The sequence below is a fragment of the Acomys minous genome (genome assembly GCF_964271855.1).
Source record: "Acomys minous genome assembly, chromosome: 10".
NCBI lineage: Eukaryota > Metazoa > Chordata > Mammalia > Rodentia > Muridae > Acomys > Acomys minous.
Genome location: NC_140491.1, coordinates 101,201,008 through 101,218,426, shown reverse-complemented (window position 1 = coordinate 101,218,426; position 17,419 = coordinate 101,201,008). Strand labels below are relative to the sequence as shown.

Below are 17,419 nucleotides of genomic sequence, written 5' to 3'. Positions count from 1 at the left end.
ATTGCAAAGAAAGAAGAGGCCATCATTCTCGAGCAAAGACATTAGCACTTAGTGATCGCCTTAGAGGGCCACGAAGTGAAGCCACTTAGGGAAGCTGAAAGGAAAAATGTCTCCGGCTAGTGAGCTCCTTCAGCAGCCGAGTCTAGCGCTTGAGCACCATCCCCAGAACTGACCCCATGTAATAAAAAGGAGAGAACCACCTCACATGCATGCATGCACGTGCACACGCAGGCACTCCAAAAAAAAAAACAAACAAACAAACGTAATTTTAAAAATGTTTCAAGGAAAGTAAACACACTGACTATCACGTGATGCAGATGCTGAAGAGAGGGGAATGTTTTCTAATGGCTAGAGAACCATTGTGGGCACCAGAGTTCATGTCAGAGGCAGTCTCTGCTCTTCCCTCCCCTTCTCCACGTGGAGAGTGAGAATGGCTACGTGTGAACAGGAAGCGGAGGTTCTCTGCTTCCAACGCTCCTGATTGGCGCATCAGTTTGTGGGTCCAGATCCACCAGCCTTGACAATCTCCTCCTGGAGCTTCGGATAACCCCTCCACAAGCCTTTCACCCTTCATCTCCTCCACACAACCCGCAGCTAGCTCTCCTAATCAAGAGTCCGGCCTCGAGTCTCAGAAGATAAGAGCCAGGGGGATTACAATCCAGATGTGATGTAAATAATTATAATAAAAATAGTTTTAAAATAGAATTTTTAAAATGAGACTTGGGGTAGGTAAATTCACTCTATCTATACTGGAAGAAGGGGAGGGGAAAAAAATCTAGCAATAATGTAACACTAAAGTAACTGAGGGCAGAGCCAAAAAGGAGATCAGGAGGGTGGGCAAAAGACCAAGGTGAAAAAGTATGAAGTAAGCTGCATGAGACCTACAGACTAGTGTCAAAACGTTCAGTGCCACAAGCTTTAAAAGCAAACGCTCAGACTTTAGTATGGACTCTGTCCTCAGCAGACACAGAACTCCAGTGTGGACGGGAGATGAAGCATTCAGAAAAGAGAAACAATTATTCAATTTAGTGTTTACATCTCAAATTCAATAAAATATAACTTTATGGGTGCATTTATAATAATATATGAAAGTATTTTTAAAATTCCTTCTCCATAAATAACATAAAACTAAATTGAAGATAACATTAAATATATATAGGAAAGCTTATGTGTTAACTCTTTTAGACAGGCTATGAAGTGAGGTAGTAGCTATCAGTTTTTCCACATAGGCCTATCTTCTTCCTGGATAGCACGATATGAATTAACCCTTTCATGCCCATGCCTCATTTTTATTATTACTGGTTTCTTTATTTCCTTTGGCCTAACTTAATACACTATTTTTCAGCCCCAGATGGATATTGTCTCTTACCGAGTTCAAACAGGGCTCAAAAAATGCAAGGAATTGGCTCTTGTACTTACTTCTGTCAGACAGGCAAAAAGTTCATTCTAAAATTAAAGTATATCAAAAGCAAATAAAAGATATTCTGAATCAAATAGACAAGAGAAGTAGGTATTCCCACATGAGTGGAATTAATCTCAGTCATTCGTGTTCAAGTCTGAGACACACGTGCCATGTAAGAGCATATTAGGGCCGGTGTTTTCTCCCTCTTAGCTACTTGTGTGCAGCTCAGTGGAGAAGCCATAGAGAAGAAGGTTGGGACTACAGTGTATCAAATATAAAACTCCACACTTTTAATCTGTGGTCCTGAATCAAGGATAAGAGGGAGGTAAATTCCTTTTTCAAAAAAAAATGGAGAAAATAATTTAGCACAGGACTTTGCATAATCACATCAGAGTTGACAAGTACGTACGGTATCCCTCCTTTTCTTATTTTCCTAAGAAAAATATTCTCTCTAGTGTTTCATTTATAGTAAGTTTATTGGATTAAACTCAGTAAATGAAACAACTGACATGACTGGAGCTTGAAATAAACGATGTGATGATCTACTGAAATACATAATGCTAAATTGTCTTGCTTCTTATGCAAAAACTATTATTAGTTATAGCAATGCATGGATAATTAAGGCCAAAAATATGTTAGGTGTTTAAAATAGTCTTATATTTAATACATCTGAATTTTAATTTATTTTAAAAGTATATTGGTCAAATCAGTTCCAATCCAAATGTTTTAGTTCTGTTCTTTAACATATTGTTTTGTTTTGTTTTGTTTTGTTTTGTTTTTTAATGACCTAATCTTCTGTCTAGGAGTTCCTACTTCTCTTTCTTTCTTTTTTTTTTTCCCTAATAAACTACACATCTGTCTCCCTCTAGTAGCTATTTCCTCTGATTTTGCTTTTCCTTTAGCTCCTTTCTTATATTAAATTTCTTCTCTTTCTCCATTCCTTTGCTTATTGCCTATATTTATTTTCCTAAGCATAATGTTTTTAAAAGAATGAATTTTATTTTAAGATTTTTTTTTTGCTTCGCTCTTACACAAAGTCTTGATAGAAAAAATGAGTAAAGATCAAAGATTCCTAGGGGGTTGTCTTTCTGCTTTTAACGAATAAGAATTCTGACTTTTCTTTGTCTCCATTTGTGTATTAGGTGGTTGTGAATGCCCTGTTAGGAGCAATTCCATCCATCATGAATGTGCTTCTGGTTTGTCTTATATTCTGGCTAATTTTCAGCATCATGGGCGTAAATTTGTTTGCTGGAAAATTCTACCACTGTGTTAACACCACAACTGGTGACATATTTGAGATCACCGAAGTGAATAACCATTCTGATTGCGAAAAACTAATAGAAAGAAATGAGACTGCCCGATGGAAAAATGTGAAAGTAAACTTTGATAATGTAGGATTTGGGTATCTCTCTTTGCTTCAAGTTGTAAGTGAACACTATTTTTTTCTGAAAATTTTATCATTCAAAACAGTAGTGAAGTGATAGTTACAGCTGTCATTTAGTTAAGAAGAAACATAAATTTTTTTCAGTGGTGTTACTTGTTAGTACAAATTTGTGAGTCCGGATGAGTAGGAACATTCTTACATGAACAGACGTAGTCAACAGAGTCCAGGCATTGCAGTTTTCCCCAAAGGTCTTATTTTTTTTTCATATTTTTGTCATTTATTAAAAAGTCATTACTAATTAAATAAGGTCACGGATTTTTTTCTATTTCAATTGAAAAGCTTGGGTTTTTTTCTTTCAGAGTGTCCTCCCTCAGGCATGCCCTCTCTCTCTGTCTCGATCTCTTTCTATCTTCCTGTCTCTGTTTCTCTGTCTTCTTCTGTGTCTCCCTATTTTTCTGTCTCTCTCTGTCTCTCTGTCTCTGTCTCTCTGTCTCTCTCAGTCTCTCTCTCTGTCTCTGTCTCTGTCTCTCTCTCTCTCTCTCTCTCTCTCTCTCTCTCTCTCTCTCTCTCTCTCACACACACACACACACACACACACACACACACACACACACACACACACACCACTTTCACATGTGCCTGGGACAGTAACTGATGTGTAGAAGTTCACTGACGCTTAGTATACCAATCTGGATTGGAAACTTGGTAAAGATGGTTGGGTGTGAAGATTTTACTTTCACAGTGAAATGAAAATAACAGAGCCTTGGCATGCAGAATTCAAATGCAGGCAATTCTAGTCTCCTATAAGATGAACTTTCGTCACCATTACTGAGTTCTATTTTACCCCAAACATCCTATTAGTTTCCTAAGGATAGTTTATAACTTATTTTTAAAACCCACAAAGGTTGGTGATGCCTTACACATACTTATCCAGTGGCACTTCTATCTGCGACAAAGCAGTGAGTGTAAACAAAGGCCAGATCATTTTAAAAGTACATCTCGATTTGATCTGACTTTCAAACTGCTATATAATTTCTCCCTCTCTGCTTCTTCGGGGTATTTGGAGCCTAAGTTTACTTTACTCAGCAGGATAAGGTTTCTGTTACTCAGCCAGACTAAGCAAACAAGCCCATACTGTTCCCAACCTTCTTCCAGTTTTCACAAACATTCCTACTATGATTATTTTATAAATCTGTCTTTTTTTTTTTTTTTTTTTTGGAATCCTTCTCCGTTCCAGAATCTGTATCTCACTCTGAATGTTTATAGCTTAACATAATGATTTTTTTAATGTAGCAAGAATAATTTCTTAAATATTACACTAGATTCACTAGCTTTCCCTTGTCCTTCACTCTAGTCTGCACTGATAATTGTAGTTATAAGCACCTCTAAACTTATCCCTCTCTTTATAAAACTACAGAAAGAAAATTGGATATTTTCTTTCTGCACACAGCTCTTAATCAGGTGCTGCTAATAAGTAAACAAATTCTAAAGTGCCATTTCACACTAGACTGCACAGAAGCACCTCTCACGCCTCTGTTGACTAATAATTCCACAGAAATTGCTCAAATGACTTCTTTGTTCCTGAATGAAGTGTATGATAAACAGGTTCTGTAATTGACCTAAGCCAAGGGTTCGTCCCCCATCTCTCTCTCCTTGATATGAAAGGCATTTCTGGTATCTGACTAAGAAGCCTTCCTCTGTTGTCACACTCACTTCATCCACCACTCCCCAAGAATCAGTGACTTATAAGCAAAGACGTGTCACAAGAATCATGTCAGGCTTCCCCACTAAGGAAAATTCATTTTATGTCCTTAAATTTTGTGTTCTAAGACACAGAAAATGCCTGTAACACATTAGAAGAGGGATCCGTCCCTCTTCGATGTGCAGATGACAAGTGCCAGTCCTATTTGTCACACTTTTATTATTTATGTTAACTCGTTCTCTTCAACAATTATACCACAGAAAGTGAACATAGGCTTATGTCTGAAATTTTCTTAAAAGGGCAGCTTCAACTTATTATATATACTCATATGATTCAGGGACTGTTACAGTAAAGGAAAACTTTAAGTGCTGTCAATTTGATCATCTGGAAGAAAAGGTTTCTGCAGCATATGCTCAAATCTAACTTGTCATTGCTGTAGATATTGCCAAGACTGCTTACATTTCTTAAATTTCAAACAAATTATAATAGCATGTTAATTTTGAGAATTGTTTTAGAGCTAGTTATAAAATATGAAAATATATCAGATGGCCATTTTGTCTGCTTTCTATCTTGACTCAAAAATCCTTGGAAAATTTGTTTTGAAATGACTTTAAAATACTTTTAAAAACATGTACATTAAGAATATTTAGTAAGTGTCAGTTTTGAATTTTAACCCAAAGTAAGACATACATGTCCTTTCCAATAGGCCACATTTAAGGGATGGATGGATATCATGTATGCAGCAGTTGATTCCAGAAATGTAAGTATTTTTTATTAGCTACATCTTCTGGAACATATATATATATATATATATATATATATATATATATATATATATATATATATTCAGGTTAAAAGTGTGTTCAGTTTGTACTTAAGGACAGCAGTATTGATCAGAGAGATTGTATTAGGCTCAACCAAAACCTGAAGTCAAAGAAAAGAAGAAAAACTCAACTCATTCATTTAATAACAAAAGATATTCCTTTAAGTGTTTCTATTTGTTGCACAAGAGTAAATAGAAAAGAGAATAAGGAAACAGAAAAAGTATACGACTGTCATGTAGGTAGCCCCCATACTGGGAAGCCTGAAAAGCTAAAGAGACCTGGAAGTCTTAGACATGTGTCATAGTCTTTTTCAAGTCCATTTTTATATGAAGAGTATCTGTGCATTTACTTGCGCCTATAACCAAGTGGTCATCACTTCTACATTATTTGATTCCACACTTTTTCCAACCTCCGGATGTACTCTAAAACCTCAGGCTTCCTCTAAGATTGACCTCCTCCAGGGCTGTAAAATTTAGTGTTGTCTTCTACTCAGTTATTTTTCTTGTTTTTGCTTTTCCTTGGCAGCCCAGCCTTCCAGTTAACTTTGGGACCCTTCTAATTGCCCTGTATACATCTTGATCACCTGAGAATTGTGCCATTTCACTTTGTTGCATAAACTTTGTCTTACATATTCTGTTAGTTTTAATTCTGTTGTCTTCAGAAAGAGAAGGATGCATCGGGAAGCCTATGTATAGTAAATCTTGACTCCTTTGCTGTGCAGTGAGTGACAGGCTGGTGTCTATTTTTATAACCACAAGTTTGAGAGTCAGTTATCAATGGAGTGTGACAACATGTCTATTCAACCTAAGAATTTTAATGACTGTGTTAATGGGAGGGCAAGATTCCAGCACCCAAATTAATGATTCTGTTTTTGTTTGTTTGTTTTGTTATATACCTTCATGCACTAATGAATCTTGATTCTAAAGTGTTCTTTATATAGTTTTAAGAGCTGCTTTTCACTAACAATCTTCTTTGGTTGTTTTGAAGATAGGGTGTTACATTGTGTAGCCCAGGCTAGCCTGGTAATCCTAGAAAGTCTCTGGCCTCAGCCTCTTAAATTCTGGGACTGCACAGACATGAGACATCACATGAGTTCACTAATATTTTCAAATTTCTGAAATCCTATTAACTTAAAACTTTTCAAATTTAAAATCTAAAGCTAAAATTACAAATTATTAGTTACATTAAAAGTTATATAAATAGTTTTAGATTGTCACACTACGTTACTTTTTACACAAAACCTTTTTGGTGTCTACTTTCAGAGGGGTTTTTTTTGAGGCTGTTGAAATGAGAATAAAATATACTGAATTATTATTAAGAATATAATCATCTGGTCTTGCAGAAAAGCATTAATGTGTTCCCAACATTTAAGCCTGCTCTAGCAGTTAACAAAATGCTCTCCTTGGCAGGTTGAACTACAGCCTAAATATGAGGAAAGTCTGTACATGTATCTCTATTTTGTCATCTTCATCATCTTTGGCTCCTTCTTCACCTTGAACCTGTTTATTGGTGTCATCATAGACAACTTCAACCAGCAAAAGAAGAAGATAAGTATTTTTAAAAACATTTTCTTACACAAAGCAATAGAATGTTTAACATGCAATCTGAATTTCAAATCAAGGTGAGATCTTGAATGCAGAAACCAAATAGTTTATGGCCTTCTCCCCGTATTCTATTCTTAGCAACTCCTCACTCCCCCTTACAAGGTACTTGCAGCTGAAAGATCACTAGACGCTGGAAAAGCATGTGGAAGGGTGGAGAAAAAGAGATTTGGCTTGATCAGAGAACACTGTCCACATGTATATACTAAAATAGCACACTAAATCCCATTAAAATACATAGTCAATAAACACCCATCAAAACTTTAAAATTGTGTTCAGTGCATATACTACTTCTGTGCCCTTTTCCATCACTTTTATAATTTGTATTTCTTTTTTCTACTTATTTAATTAAAAGCAATCATTTCCAGTTTTAGTTTGAGGAATTTTTGCTTTGTCTATTATCACGTTTAATAGGCATACTTGATTGCTCTAATTACGTATGTGCATTAAAGAAAGCATGCAAATAAATATTACCACTCCCTAGTAACCACGGTTCACGTTTCATGTTTCCCTGCTCAAACTGTTTCCATGAGCATTTTCTTTTTTGAACTACTTCTCATTTCTTCTTCTTTTTTTTTTTCTTTTGAACAGCCTCACTTTACAATTCAGGCTAGGCTGGCCTCATTATCTAGCCTTAAATGGCCTGAAACCAGGAGCAATCCTGAATCAGTCTCAAAAATGATGGAACCATAGACACACATCACTTTGTCTGACCCTGTAAAACTCTGTGTGCATGTGTTGCTCTCTATCTATCTATCTATCTATCTATCTATCTATCTATCTATCTCTATTTCTATCTGTGTGTGTGTTCATGTATGTGTGTGCAAGTGTCTGCGAAGCTGAGTGTGCACATGCATGTAAAGGCCAGTGGTAGACATTAGTTACCTTCCTCAATCACTACCCACCATAATTTTTAAGACACAGTCCCTCTTTGAACCCCCAGCCCTTCAATTCAGATAGATCAGTGGCTTCATCAATCCCTGCATCCCCAGCACTGTGATTATGAGCACACGTTGCCACGCCCACTTTAATATGGGTGTTGGGATCTGAGCTTAGGTACTCATGCCAATATGTAAAGCATTTACCACTTGATCCATCTCTAAAATACTTTTTAAAAGTACATTCATTTGCTTAGGAGAGTTGGGTGGACATCCCACAGTAAGTGTGTGGTAGTCAGAGGGCAGCTTACAGGAGTGGTTCCCCTCCCTCAACTATGTGGGTACCAGGAATTGAATCTGAGTGGATAGTCTTGTCAGCTACATGCACTGAGCCATGGCCCTAGTCCTGAAATGCTTTATACTGTACATTTTCAAATACTTTTTTGACAGAATTTTCTGTTTCTTAAAAGTGTTCTTATGCATTTATTATAACTTGGCCAATTTTGTTCTTCCTAATCTTTAATGGATTAAGTCAAATTTTTCCTGCAAAATATTTGAGTGCTTAAATATTTTCTTAGAATAAATGTCCAGAGTGAAGTATTTTGCCGTCTGGGAGTAATGTAGCCAGTCAACTGAATAAATGGTTTGAGCATGACCTTGTTCCAGCTCTCTCCCGGACATTAAATCTTCTCTTTAGTTTTTAATATTTGATATTTATCAGATGGAAACAAAATTTAACTTTAATTTTTGTGTATTTTATGGATCGTGTATTTGAATGTGTTTAAATATGTCACAGCCACTTGTGTTTCTTTATGTACGAGGACTTCATGGTATTTGTTCAGTATATTTGCTTATTGATACTGAGGATTCTTATACTACAAAGTATTATCTTTAACACTGATAGACTCCGGTTAGTAACAGGATACCCTGCTCCACTTGTGTTTATCAGCTGGTGTTCAATTCTCTGCCTTCCATCCTGCCCCACACTTGTCAGTCTTCTTACGTTCACTCTTTTCTTAGATCCTCCAGGTTTGTTTCAGTCCCTTCTCTAGAACTCTGGACAGATTGAGGGAGACGTTTTATAGTCAACTTCAATATATGTAGTGTGTGTGTATGTGTGTGTGTGTGTGTGTGTGTGTGTGTGTTATTCAATTCTTTTCTACATCTGAATAGAAAAATCATTATATTGCATTCATCAAGGTAACTTGCTTAATGTAAGGACATAAATATTTAGTGCCCCAATGAAGCAAGATTTACTACCCATGTATATGGTCTTGAGTAACCACTTGAGAGTTTCTGGGCTTTGGTTTTTTTTTTTTCAATGTTGCAATAATGGCAGTTTTGAACCATCTTAAAAATTAGACATTATAGTCACTGCAGTGTACTTTTAGTTTTTTTAATTAAAAATCATGTCAATTTCTTGAAATCTCTCATATAATATTGAAAATTATGTAGAAACAGACACAATTTTAACCAGTTTTGATTTCCTTTTCTATACTTTGGAGGCCAAGACATATTTATGACAGAAGAACAGAAGAAATACTACAATGCCATGAAGAAGCTGGGTTCAAAAAAGCCACAAAAGCCTATCCCTCGACCTGGAGTAAGAATTATCAAGTGAAAATTATAAAAAGCAACAACCTTAAATGAATTTTGTTACACAGGGAAAATCAATTACTATTTCTGGCACCCTCAATGCCCCCCCTCAAAAAAACCTTGTACTTTTTGAGTATCTTTAGTTCATATCTTTCTAATAGATTTTTTTCAAAACACCAAAATAATAAGAATATACAGGGAAAAAACACAGGAAATGCAAATTTGTCTTCAAATGACTTAAAATTATACACCTAGAACTCAAACTCTATATCCATTCTCATATTTCCAGGAAGTATTCTATAAACTATAGAGAATTATGGTGATTTTATGACAGTGATCTTTAAGTTTAAAATATTTCCAAGGATGAATTAGAGAATAGAATCTTAATAAACATTCCTAGCGTATTAGCCACGCTTGTTTGTTTATTTGTTTGAGACTGTGTTTCTCTCTGTAGCCTTTGCTGCCTGGAACTCACTCTTTAGACCAGGCTGTCCTTAAACTCCGAGATCTTCCTGCCTCTGCCTCCCAAGTGCTGACATTAAGGGCATGCCTGCATTGCCATTGGCCGGCTCAAGCATTACTTTCTTAATGACAATATTTTCCTCATTGAGAAGTAGCACTGCACAAGAGCAAAAATATTTGTAGTAAAATATCTTTAGGATACAGTGACCCAAAGGAATAAGCAGCCAGTGTCTTGCTGGGTCTACACTGCAGCTGGCTCGGGATCAGAACCACAAAGTGCATCTGTTCACCTTGTTACAAAATAAAAAGGAATGTCTTTCTAGTCTGATTACCCCTGTAGGGACACATCATTGTGTGTCTGACAACACCGACAAGGGCCACTCGCTGGGGACAAATCAGTGTTGCCAAGGTAAATGTATGATGTTTCAGGTGCATCCTTGAAGTCACAAAGCCCCTTTGATAATTCTCTAGGAATAAAGCAAATGTAATATTAATATTTAGTACATTTTTAAATGGCCACATGGTCTAACTGATCACTGGAAAGTACTGCAGCCAGTACAGCTTAGGTTTGGTAACACCAAATCAAATAGGTTTTTCAGGTTCCTTTAACCTTGATGTGTTAAAAATTCAATGTGTGCTTCTGTACAGAGTGTATAGGGAGAAAGAATCCAGCTAGGGATTGATGTTCTCAGGAATACACATGATTAAAAAAACCATTTAAATAACTATATAAAATGCACTACAAGGCATGCTTTACAAATAGCTGTGCCAATAGGTAGATACAATACTAGAAAGTGGGTAATATAGGAAGAACTTAACATACATGCTGTGTCTACCAGGAAACTCCCCCGTTGCTAAAAGTGTCTTCGTTTCTCTGCAGAACAAATTTCAAGGGATGGTCTTTGACTTTGTAACCAGACAAGTCTTTGACATCAGCATCATGATCCTCATCTGTCTGAACATGGTCACCATGATGGTGGAAACAGACGACCAGAGTGACCATGTGACTGATATTCTGTACCGCATCAACCTGGTATTCATTGTGCTATTCACTGGCGAGTGTGTGCTCAAACTCATCTCCCTCCGGCATTATTATTTCACCATTGGATGGAATATTTTCGATTTTGTGGTTGTCATTCTCTCCATTGTAGGTAAGATCTGGGCACAGTGTGACAAATTTCACCTGATAAAGGAGGGAGTTGGAACCACAGATTTAGAATGGAGGCCACCTCACTATTCAAAGTGACTATGTTGATACGTGGTTTTGAGATGTATTTATTTCTCTTCTAAAACTAGGCTTCTAATTCATATCAATATTGTACCCCATTGTATCTATTTAATACACTAATTATGTATTTGTAAATTATTAAAATCTCCTTTATTGAGATAGATTGTCCTATATAGATCTGTGCTGCAAACCAAAATAAAAAAGGCTTTTAGATAGTTGAGATTGGATATTCTATACATTTTTCTAGATCAGCAGTTCTCAATCTGTGGGTTGTAAACCTTTGGGCATTGAAAGGCCCTTTCACAGGGGTCAACCAAGACCAACAAAAATCACAAGTATTTGCATGATGATTCATAAAAGTAGCAAAATTATAGCTATGAAGTAGCAGTAGAAATAATTTTATGGCTGGGAGTCAGAACAGTATGAGAAACTACATCAAAGGTTCTCAGCATTTGAAAGCAGTTGAAAACCACTGGTCTAGATGATTCTGATGCAAGGGTCTGAGGGCTAGGAAAGACATTGCATTAGAAATGTAGGTATGGGGTCTCCAGTAAACAGAGTGGAGCGTGGATACAAGATCACAGAAAAAGGGAAATAAGCCACCAAAACCCAAGTGTTAACAAAGACTAACAGTAGTTTCTTGTGGTCATCATATAGAAAATTGCAATGTTGCTAGAAGGAAACTAGCAGCATGAGACATCTCTTCCTTAGTCATATTCTTGAAACTAATCAGTGGTTATAATCATGTAAACATCATGTCAAGAGAGACAGAGAAGACAGGGAATGAGGCCTTGGTAGTTAAAAGCATTTTGGGTTTTTTTTATTTGTTTGCTTGGTTGGTTGGGTTTCTTTGATTATATTATTATTATTATTATTATTATTATTATATTATTATTATTATTATTATTTTGGTTTGGATGGGCTGTGTGTGCGTGTGTGTTGGAAGTACTCTTTAGTGAAGTCTTTATCTAAAAGGCAGAGGGAAGGGCTGAGAAATGTCCTGCACGTAGAACACTTGCTATGCAGGTCAAAGAACTAGAGATCGGACCTCCAAGCACCCATCAAAATTCTGGTCAAGTGTGACACCCCACAAATAACTTTAGCCCTGAGAAGGCTCTTGGATCACCCTCCAATTATCTAGCTAGCTAGTCTATCCATACCAGAGAGCTCTGTGTTCAGGCCCTGCCTCAGTAACACACACACACACACACACACACACACACACACACACACACACACACAAATATGTGCATACACACATGCATATCACATGAACAGACATGCACCAAGAAAACAAACAAACAAACTAAAACTAAAAAAAAAAATCACACGGAGAAAGAAGCTGTAAAAATTTTAAATTTGAGATGCTACAGGAGACCAAAAGAGCATCAGCCTTTATAAATACACAGGCACGTACATAGACAATATTGTATGAATATTTAGTTTGAGACACAGGGAAGCATCAAGTTTATAGGAAGATGAAAACAGTACTAAACACTCCATGATTTATGATTATGGGGTGTGAAAAAAATAGTTTAGAGAAAATCATCATATTCATATACATTTGTACTTGTTATAATGGAAGCAAACATTAGTTTTATTTCTGACGTGATTTTAAATTAACTATAGCATATGAACACCTCAGAAAAAGCCAGTACTGTGATTTTTATATTTTAATTTAATGCTGAGTCAAAATTAAGGTCGATCTGTATTATACATTGTATAATTCTGTATACATTCAGTCTTCTGTAAGTATGAATTCAGTATTCATGAATTTGAACACAGATCATAAGTATTTTTAAGGACTGCCCCTCTGCTGACCATCCATAGACATTTCCTTGCTGTTGTTTTCTATATAATAAGCTGAGCGATTCTTTAAATGGTGTTTTACATTGTTAAATATGATAAACATTTGAAATGTAATTTAAAACCCTCAGAAGGGTGTAGACAGGTTATATGAAACGTGATGCCATATGTGACATGGGAGGCTTTAGATCCTTGAATGTTGACGTTCTAGGGAGGTCAGGTGGATCCTGGTACAAATCTGCTGCAGATACTGAAAGACGATTGAATTATGTATGCACCATACCCAGGATTACGTAATTGAATCTCAATACTCTGAACTTCACCTTGGAACTTTAATAAGTCAAATATTTTAATGGATGACTTCTCCACTGATTCATATTCTAATTATTTTCCCACAGGAATGTTTCTTGCGGAGCTGATCGAGAAGTATTTTGTGTCCCCTACCCTGTTCCGAGTCATCCGCCTGGCCAGGATTGGCCGAATCCTACGCCTGATCAAAGGCGCCAAGGGCATCCGCACGCTGCTCTTTGCTCTGATGATGTCCCTTCCTGCGTTGTTCAACATCGGCCTCCTGCTTTTCCTGGTCATGTTCATCTACGCCATCTTTGGGATGTCCAACTTTGCCTACGTCAAGAGGGAAGTTGGGATTGATGACATGTTCAACTTTGAGACCTTCGGCAACAGCATGATCTGCCTGTTTCAAATCACCACCTCCGCGGGCTGGGATGGACTGCTGGCCCCTATACTAAATAGTGGACCTCCAGACTGTGACCCTAATAAAATTAACCCCGGAAGCCCAGTGAAGGGAGACTGTGGGAACCCATCCGTGGGGATTTTCTTTTTTGTCAGCTACATCATCATATCCTTCCTGGTTGTGGTGAACATGTACATCGCCGTCATCCTGGAGAACTTCAGCGTTGCCACTGAAGAAAGTGCAGAGCCCCTGAGTGAGGACGACTTTGAGATGTTCTACGAGGTCTGGGAGAAGTTCGACCCTGACGCCACTCAGTTCATGGAATTTGAAAAATTATCTCAGTTTGCAGCTGCTCTTGAACCCCCTCTCAATTTGCCACAACCAAACAAACTTCAGCTCATCGCCATGGACCTGCCCATGGTGAGTGGAGACCGCATCCACTGCCTGGACATCCTATTCGCTTTTACAAAGCGGGTCTTGGGTGAGAGTGGAGAGATGGACGCCCTTCGAATCCAGATGGAAGAGCGGTTCATGGCTTCCAACCCCTCCAAAGTCTCGTATCAGCCAATCACGACCACTTTAAAGCGAAAACAAGAGGAGGTATCAGCTGTTATCATTCAGCGTGCTTATAGGCGCCATCTTTTGAAGCGGACAGTAAAACAAGCTTCATTTACATACAATAAGAACAAACTTAAAGGCGGGGCTAATCTTCTTGTAAAAGAAGACATGATCATTGACAGGATAAATGAAAACTCTATTACAGAGAAAACTGACCTGACAATGTCCACGGCAGCTTGTCCGCCCTCCTATGATCGGGTGACAAAGCCAATTGTGGAAAAACACGAACAGGAAGGAAAAGATGAAAAAGCGAAAGGGAAATGAACAATAATAATAAATTCGGTGACAAATTGTTTACAGCCTGTGAGGGTGAAGTCAAAAGGACTCCTTTAGGAGGTCAATGCCAAACTGACTGTTTTTACACAAATTCACTTTAAGGTCAGTGCCTCAATAAGACAGTGACCCCCCCTTGTCAGCAAACTCTGTGACTCTGTATGAAGGGGAGACAACCTTGATAGGAGGTTGCTATTCTCACTACCAGCTGACACTGCTGAAGACAAGAGACAAATGGCTATGCAAACTGTAGGGACCAGTCTAAAGGGGTGCAGAGCTAATTTGGGGGTTAACGTGAAACACTTTAGTGTAGTAACTGTATCCACCGTTTGCATTTCAACTGCCACATTTGTCACGTTTTTTACAAACTCTGTTAGTGGATTCATCTTTTTTTTTTTAATCCATATGTTGTTTGTTACATGTGACTATTTTTGTAAACAGGGTTTCTGTTGGGAAATTGACTAAAGGAACTCTTTTCCAGGTGTGTCACCTGGGCGTATTGACATCCATATGGCCCTCCCATCTGCCCAAAGATGTGGTATTGCATGAAGGCATGCTGCACCTTAGGATCATGCATGAGACTAAGTCATGAGGAAAGCAAAGGCAGTTCTTCAACAGTTCTATGTTATCTGTGTTTCTGGGGCGGGGGGCGGGGGGAGGTACTGAGGTGACCATCAGATCATGGGCTTTGCTGAGTTGGTTTTGTCAAATCGAGCCCTTAGTCCAAGGAGATTGTTTGGCTAGGTCATTAAGTCTTAGTAGGTGCAAACTTCATTCAAAGGACTGGAGTCATGTTGTTTCTGTTCATTGTCTCTTAAAAGTCTCTAAGTAATGGCCAGGACTCCCTACCCCAATCCTAGAAGAGTGAATTGACCAAAAGAACCCTTTATAAATTCCCGCTTAATCCTGCACTTTGTTTAGCCATCTTCAGCTCTCAGCGAGGTTGACACTGTATGTGTTAATGAAATGCTATTTATTATGTAAATAGTCATTTTACTCTGTGGTGCACGTTTGAGCAAACAAATAATGACCTAAGCACAGTATTTATTGCATCAAATATGTACCACGAGAAATGTAGAGTGCAAGCTTTCCACAGGTAATATACTGTATTCTGTACCATTATAGATAGTGTGGATGCTGTCAATGCATGTTGATATTACCATGTTGCAGTATCTAGTTTCTCCCACCAGTCAGAATCTTATTCACGAGAAACCATAGGTCAGTGGCTAAGTCAAGGAAACTGTTCAGCAGATTTCATTCCTTTAAGTCATTAAGCAATAGTTTGCAGCACTTTAACAGTGTTTGGGTTATTTTTAAATTTTAAGTGGATAACATTCAGTGTATAGACAGACTGTACATATGTGTTTGAATAAACAACAACACTGCTTAACCTGTTAAAACATGTTTAGAATTTTATAAGCCAATATAAATACTGTACAAAGTCACTTTATTTTATTTTTCAGCATTATGTACATATGAAGAGGAAATTATCTTCAGGTTGATATCACAATCACTTTTCTTACTTTCTGTCCATAGCAGTTTTTCATGGAAGATATTTGCTAACTAAGAAATGAAAACATGACTGGGTAGTGGTAGATCTCTGCTTTTTTATTACATTTGTTAATTTTAGATCATTTTATAATTTTAAGGGGCAAAATACATTCACAACTTCACATCAAAATTATGATTTGCAATTGGAAAAGTATAACATTTAATTTATGTTTATCATAGTGTCTATGCTAACAGCTCACCATAGTGCTTATTTCTCACTTTTGTCCTTTATTCCCTAATTTACGTTTAATTATTTTTCTTTGCTTTGCAAACATCCTTCTCTAGATTATTCTAAATATAAATGTGGGCTTCATCATTTCTTTTCCTCAAAAAACAGAGAGGATTATACTTCTATAGTCAATTACATCAAGATATTTTCTGTTTCTTATGGAAGCAAACCATAGGCACCTCTTTTTCTTAAAAATACTTAGACAAACCGTATTCATGAACTGCATGTTGGAAAATGCTACTATTACCCAAAATGATGCTAATCACAATTAAAAATGTGCAAAACTAATAAAAATTAATTTTTTATTTTATCACTTGCCTGGTTACTGTTTGTTAACATAATTTTATAAGAACATGGAGGTGCTTTTATCTACTTTTGGTAGGGAGAGCTGCACACACACATGGATGTACACACAAACACTTGCACACAGGCACACACACATGCAAGTACACATGCACACACACGCACGCACTCATGCACACACTGTATGGAACAGAAAACATGGAGTGAAACTGGGGATTCTTAGAATGATCCCTCAGCAGCTAGCAGCAGCTAGATGTGATCTGTAGGAGAACAAAAAGCCAGCGCTAACACAGAAACTGGTATCCATGGGAGTCAGGGGCAGGGAGTCATGGAAGCCAACGTGATAGGGATGGCCACCTGAGATACCAAAAGAAGCCTTCACAGCCTTGTTGAGACCCTCAAAGTTGCTATGTGTGGGCTACTATGCTCCTCTAGATTCTCCCTGCACTGCCTGTGTGTTTCTCTTGAGAACAATGACCTCTGTGTGTGTACATATGTTCCCTTGTCCTTGAGTTTCCAGTTTCTTTGGCCAATGAGAAGCCTATGCTGGACAACAATACAAAAGTGTGAGATAAGACTATTTGTCCTCCTGTTCCTCATAGGCCTTACCCTCAGAAGGTCAGAAAGGCCCCTCCTACAACTGGAGCAACTTTCTGTGGATCCTAATACCCTCCTTCTCTTACTTTCTTGGTTTGGGGAATGCTTCCTTATTTTGTATGACTTCCCTCTAAAACTTCTGACATCCTTGTAAACTATTTATTTATGAAAACCTCTCTATTCCTGCCAGGTGTTCCCTGCCAGGCTGATGCAGAATGAGGAAATAGCTCCTCAAAGTCAGCAAGAAGCAATGGTTTGCCTTAGGTTGGCT

General features: G+C 37.5%; 1 protein-coding gene across 5 annotated transcripts in view; it reads left to right on the top strand.

The window, feature by feature from the left end:
* The window catches only part of LOC311606763 (sodium channel protein type 1 subunit alpha), a 151,974-nt gene extending 135,416 nt beyond the window's left edge, over positions 1 to 16,558 (top strand). For all 5 annotated transcript variants that reach the window (XM_084798173.1, XM_084798169.1, XM_084798172.1 and 2 more), the window contains 6 exons: positions 2,545 to 2,826; positions 5,195 to 5,248; positions 6,722 to 6,859; positions 9,290 to 9,394; positions 10,730 to 11,000; positions 13,282 to 16,558. In XM_084798173.1, the coding sequence (XP_084654299.1) occupies positions 2,545 to 2,826; positions 5,195 to 5,248; positions 6,722 to 6,859; positions 9,290 to 9,394; positions 10,730 to 11,000; positions 13,282 to 14,459 (2,028 nt within the window). In that variant the 3' untranslated portion in view covers positions 14,460 to 16,558. The remainder of the gene's footprint in view (positions 1 to 2,544; positions 2,827 to 5,194; positions 5,249 to 6,721; positions 6,860 to 9,289; positions 9,395 to 10,729; positions 11,001 to 13,281) is intronic.
* Positions 16,559 to 17,419: the final 861 nt, after the last annotated feature.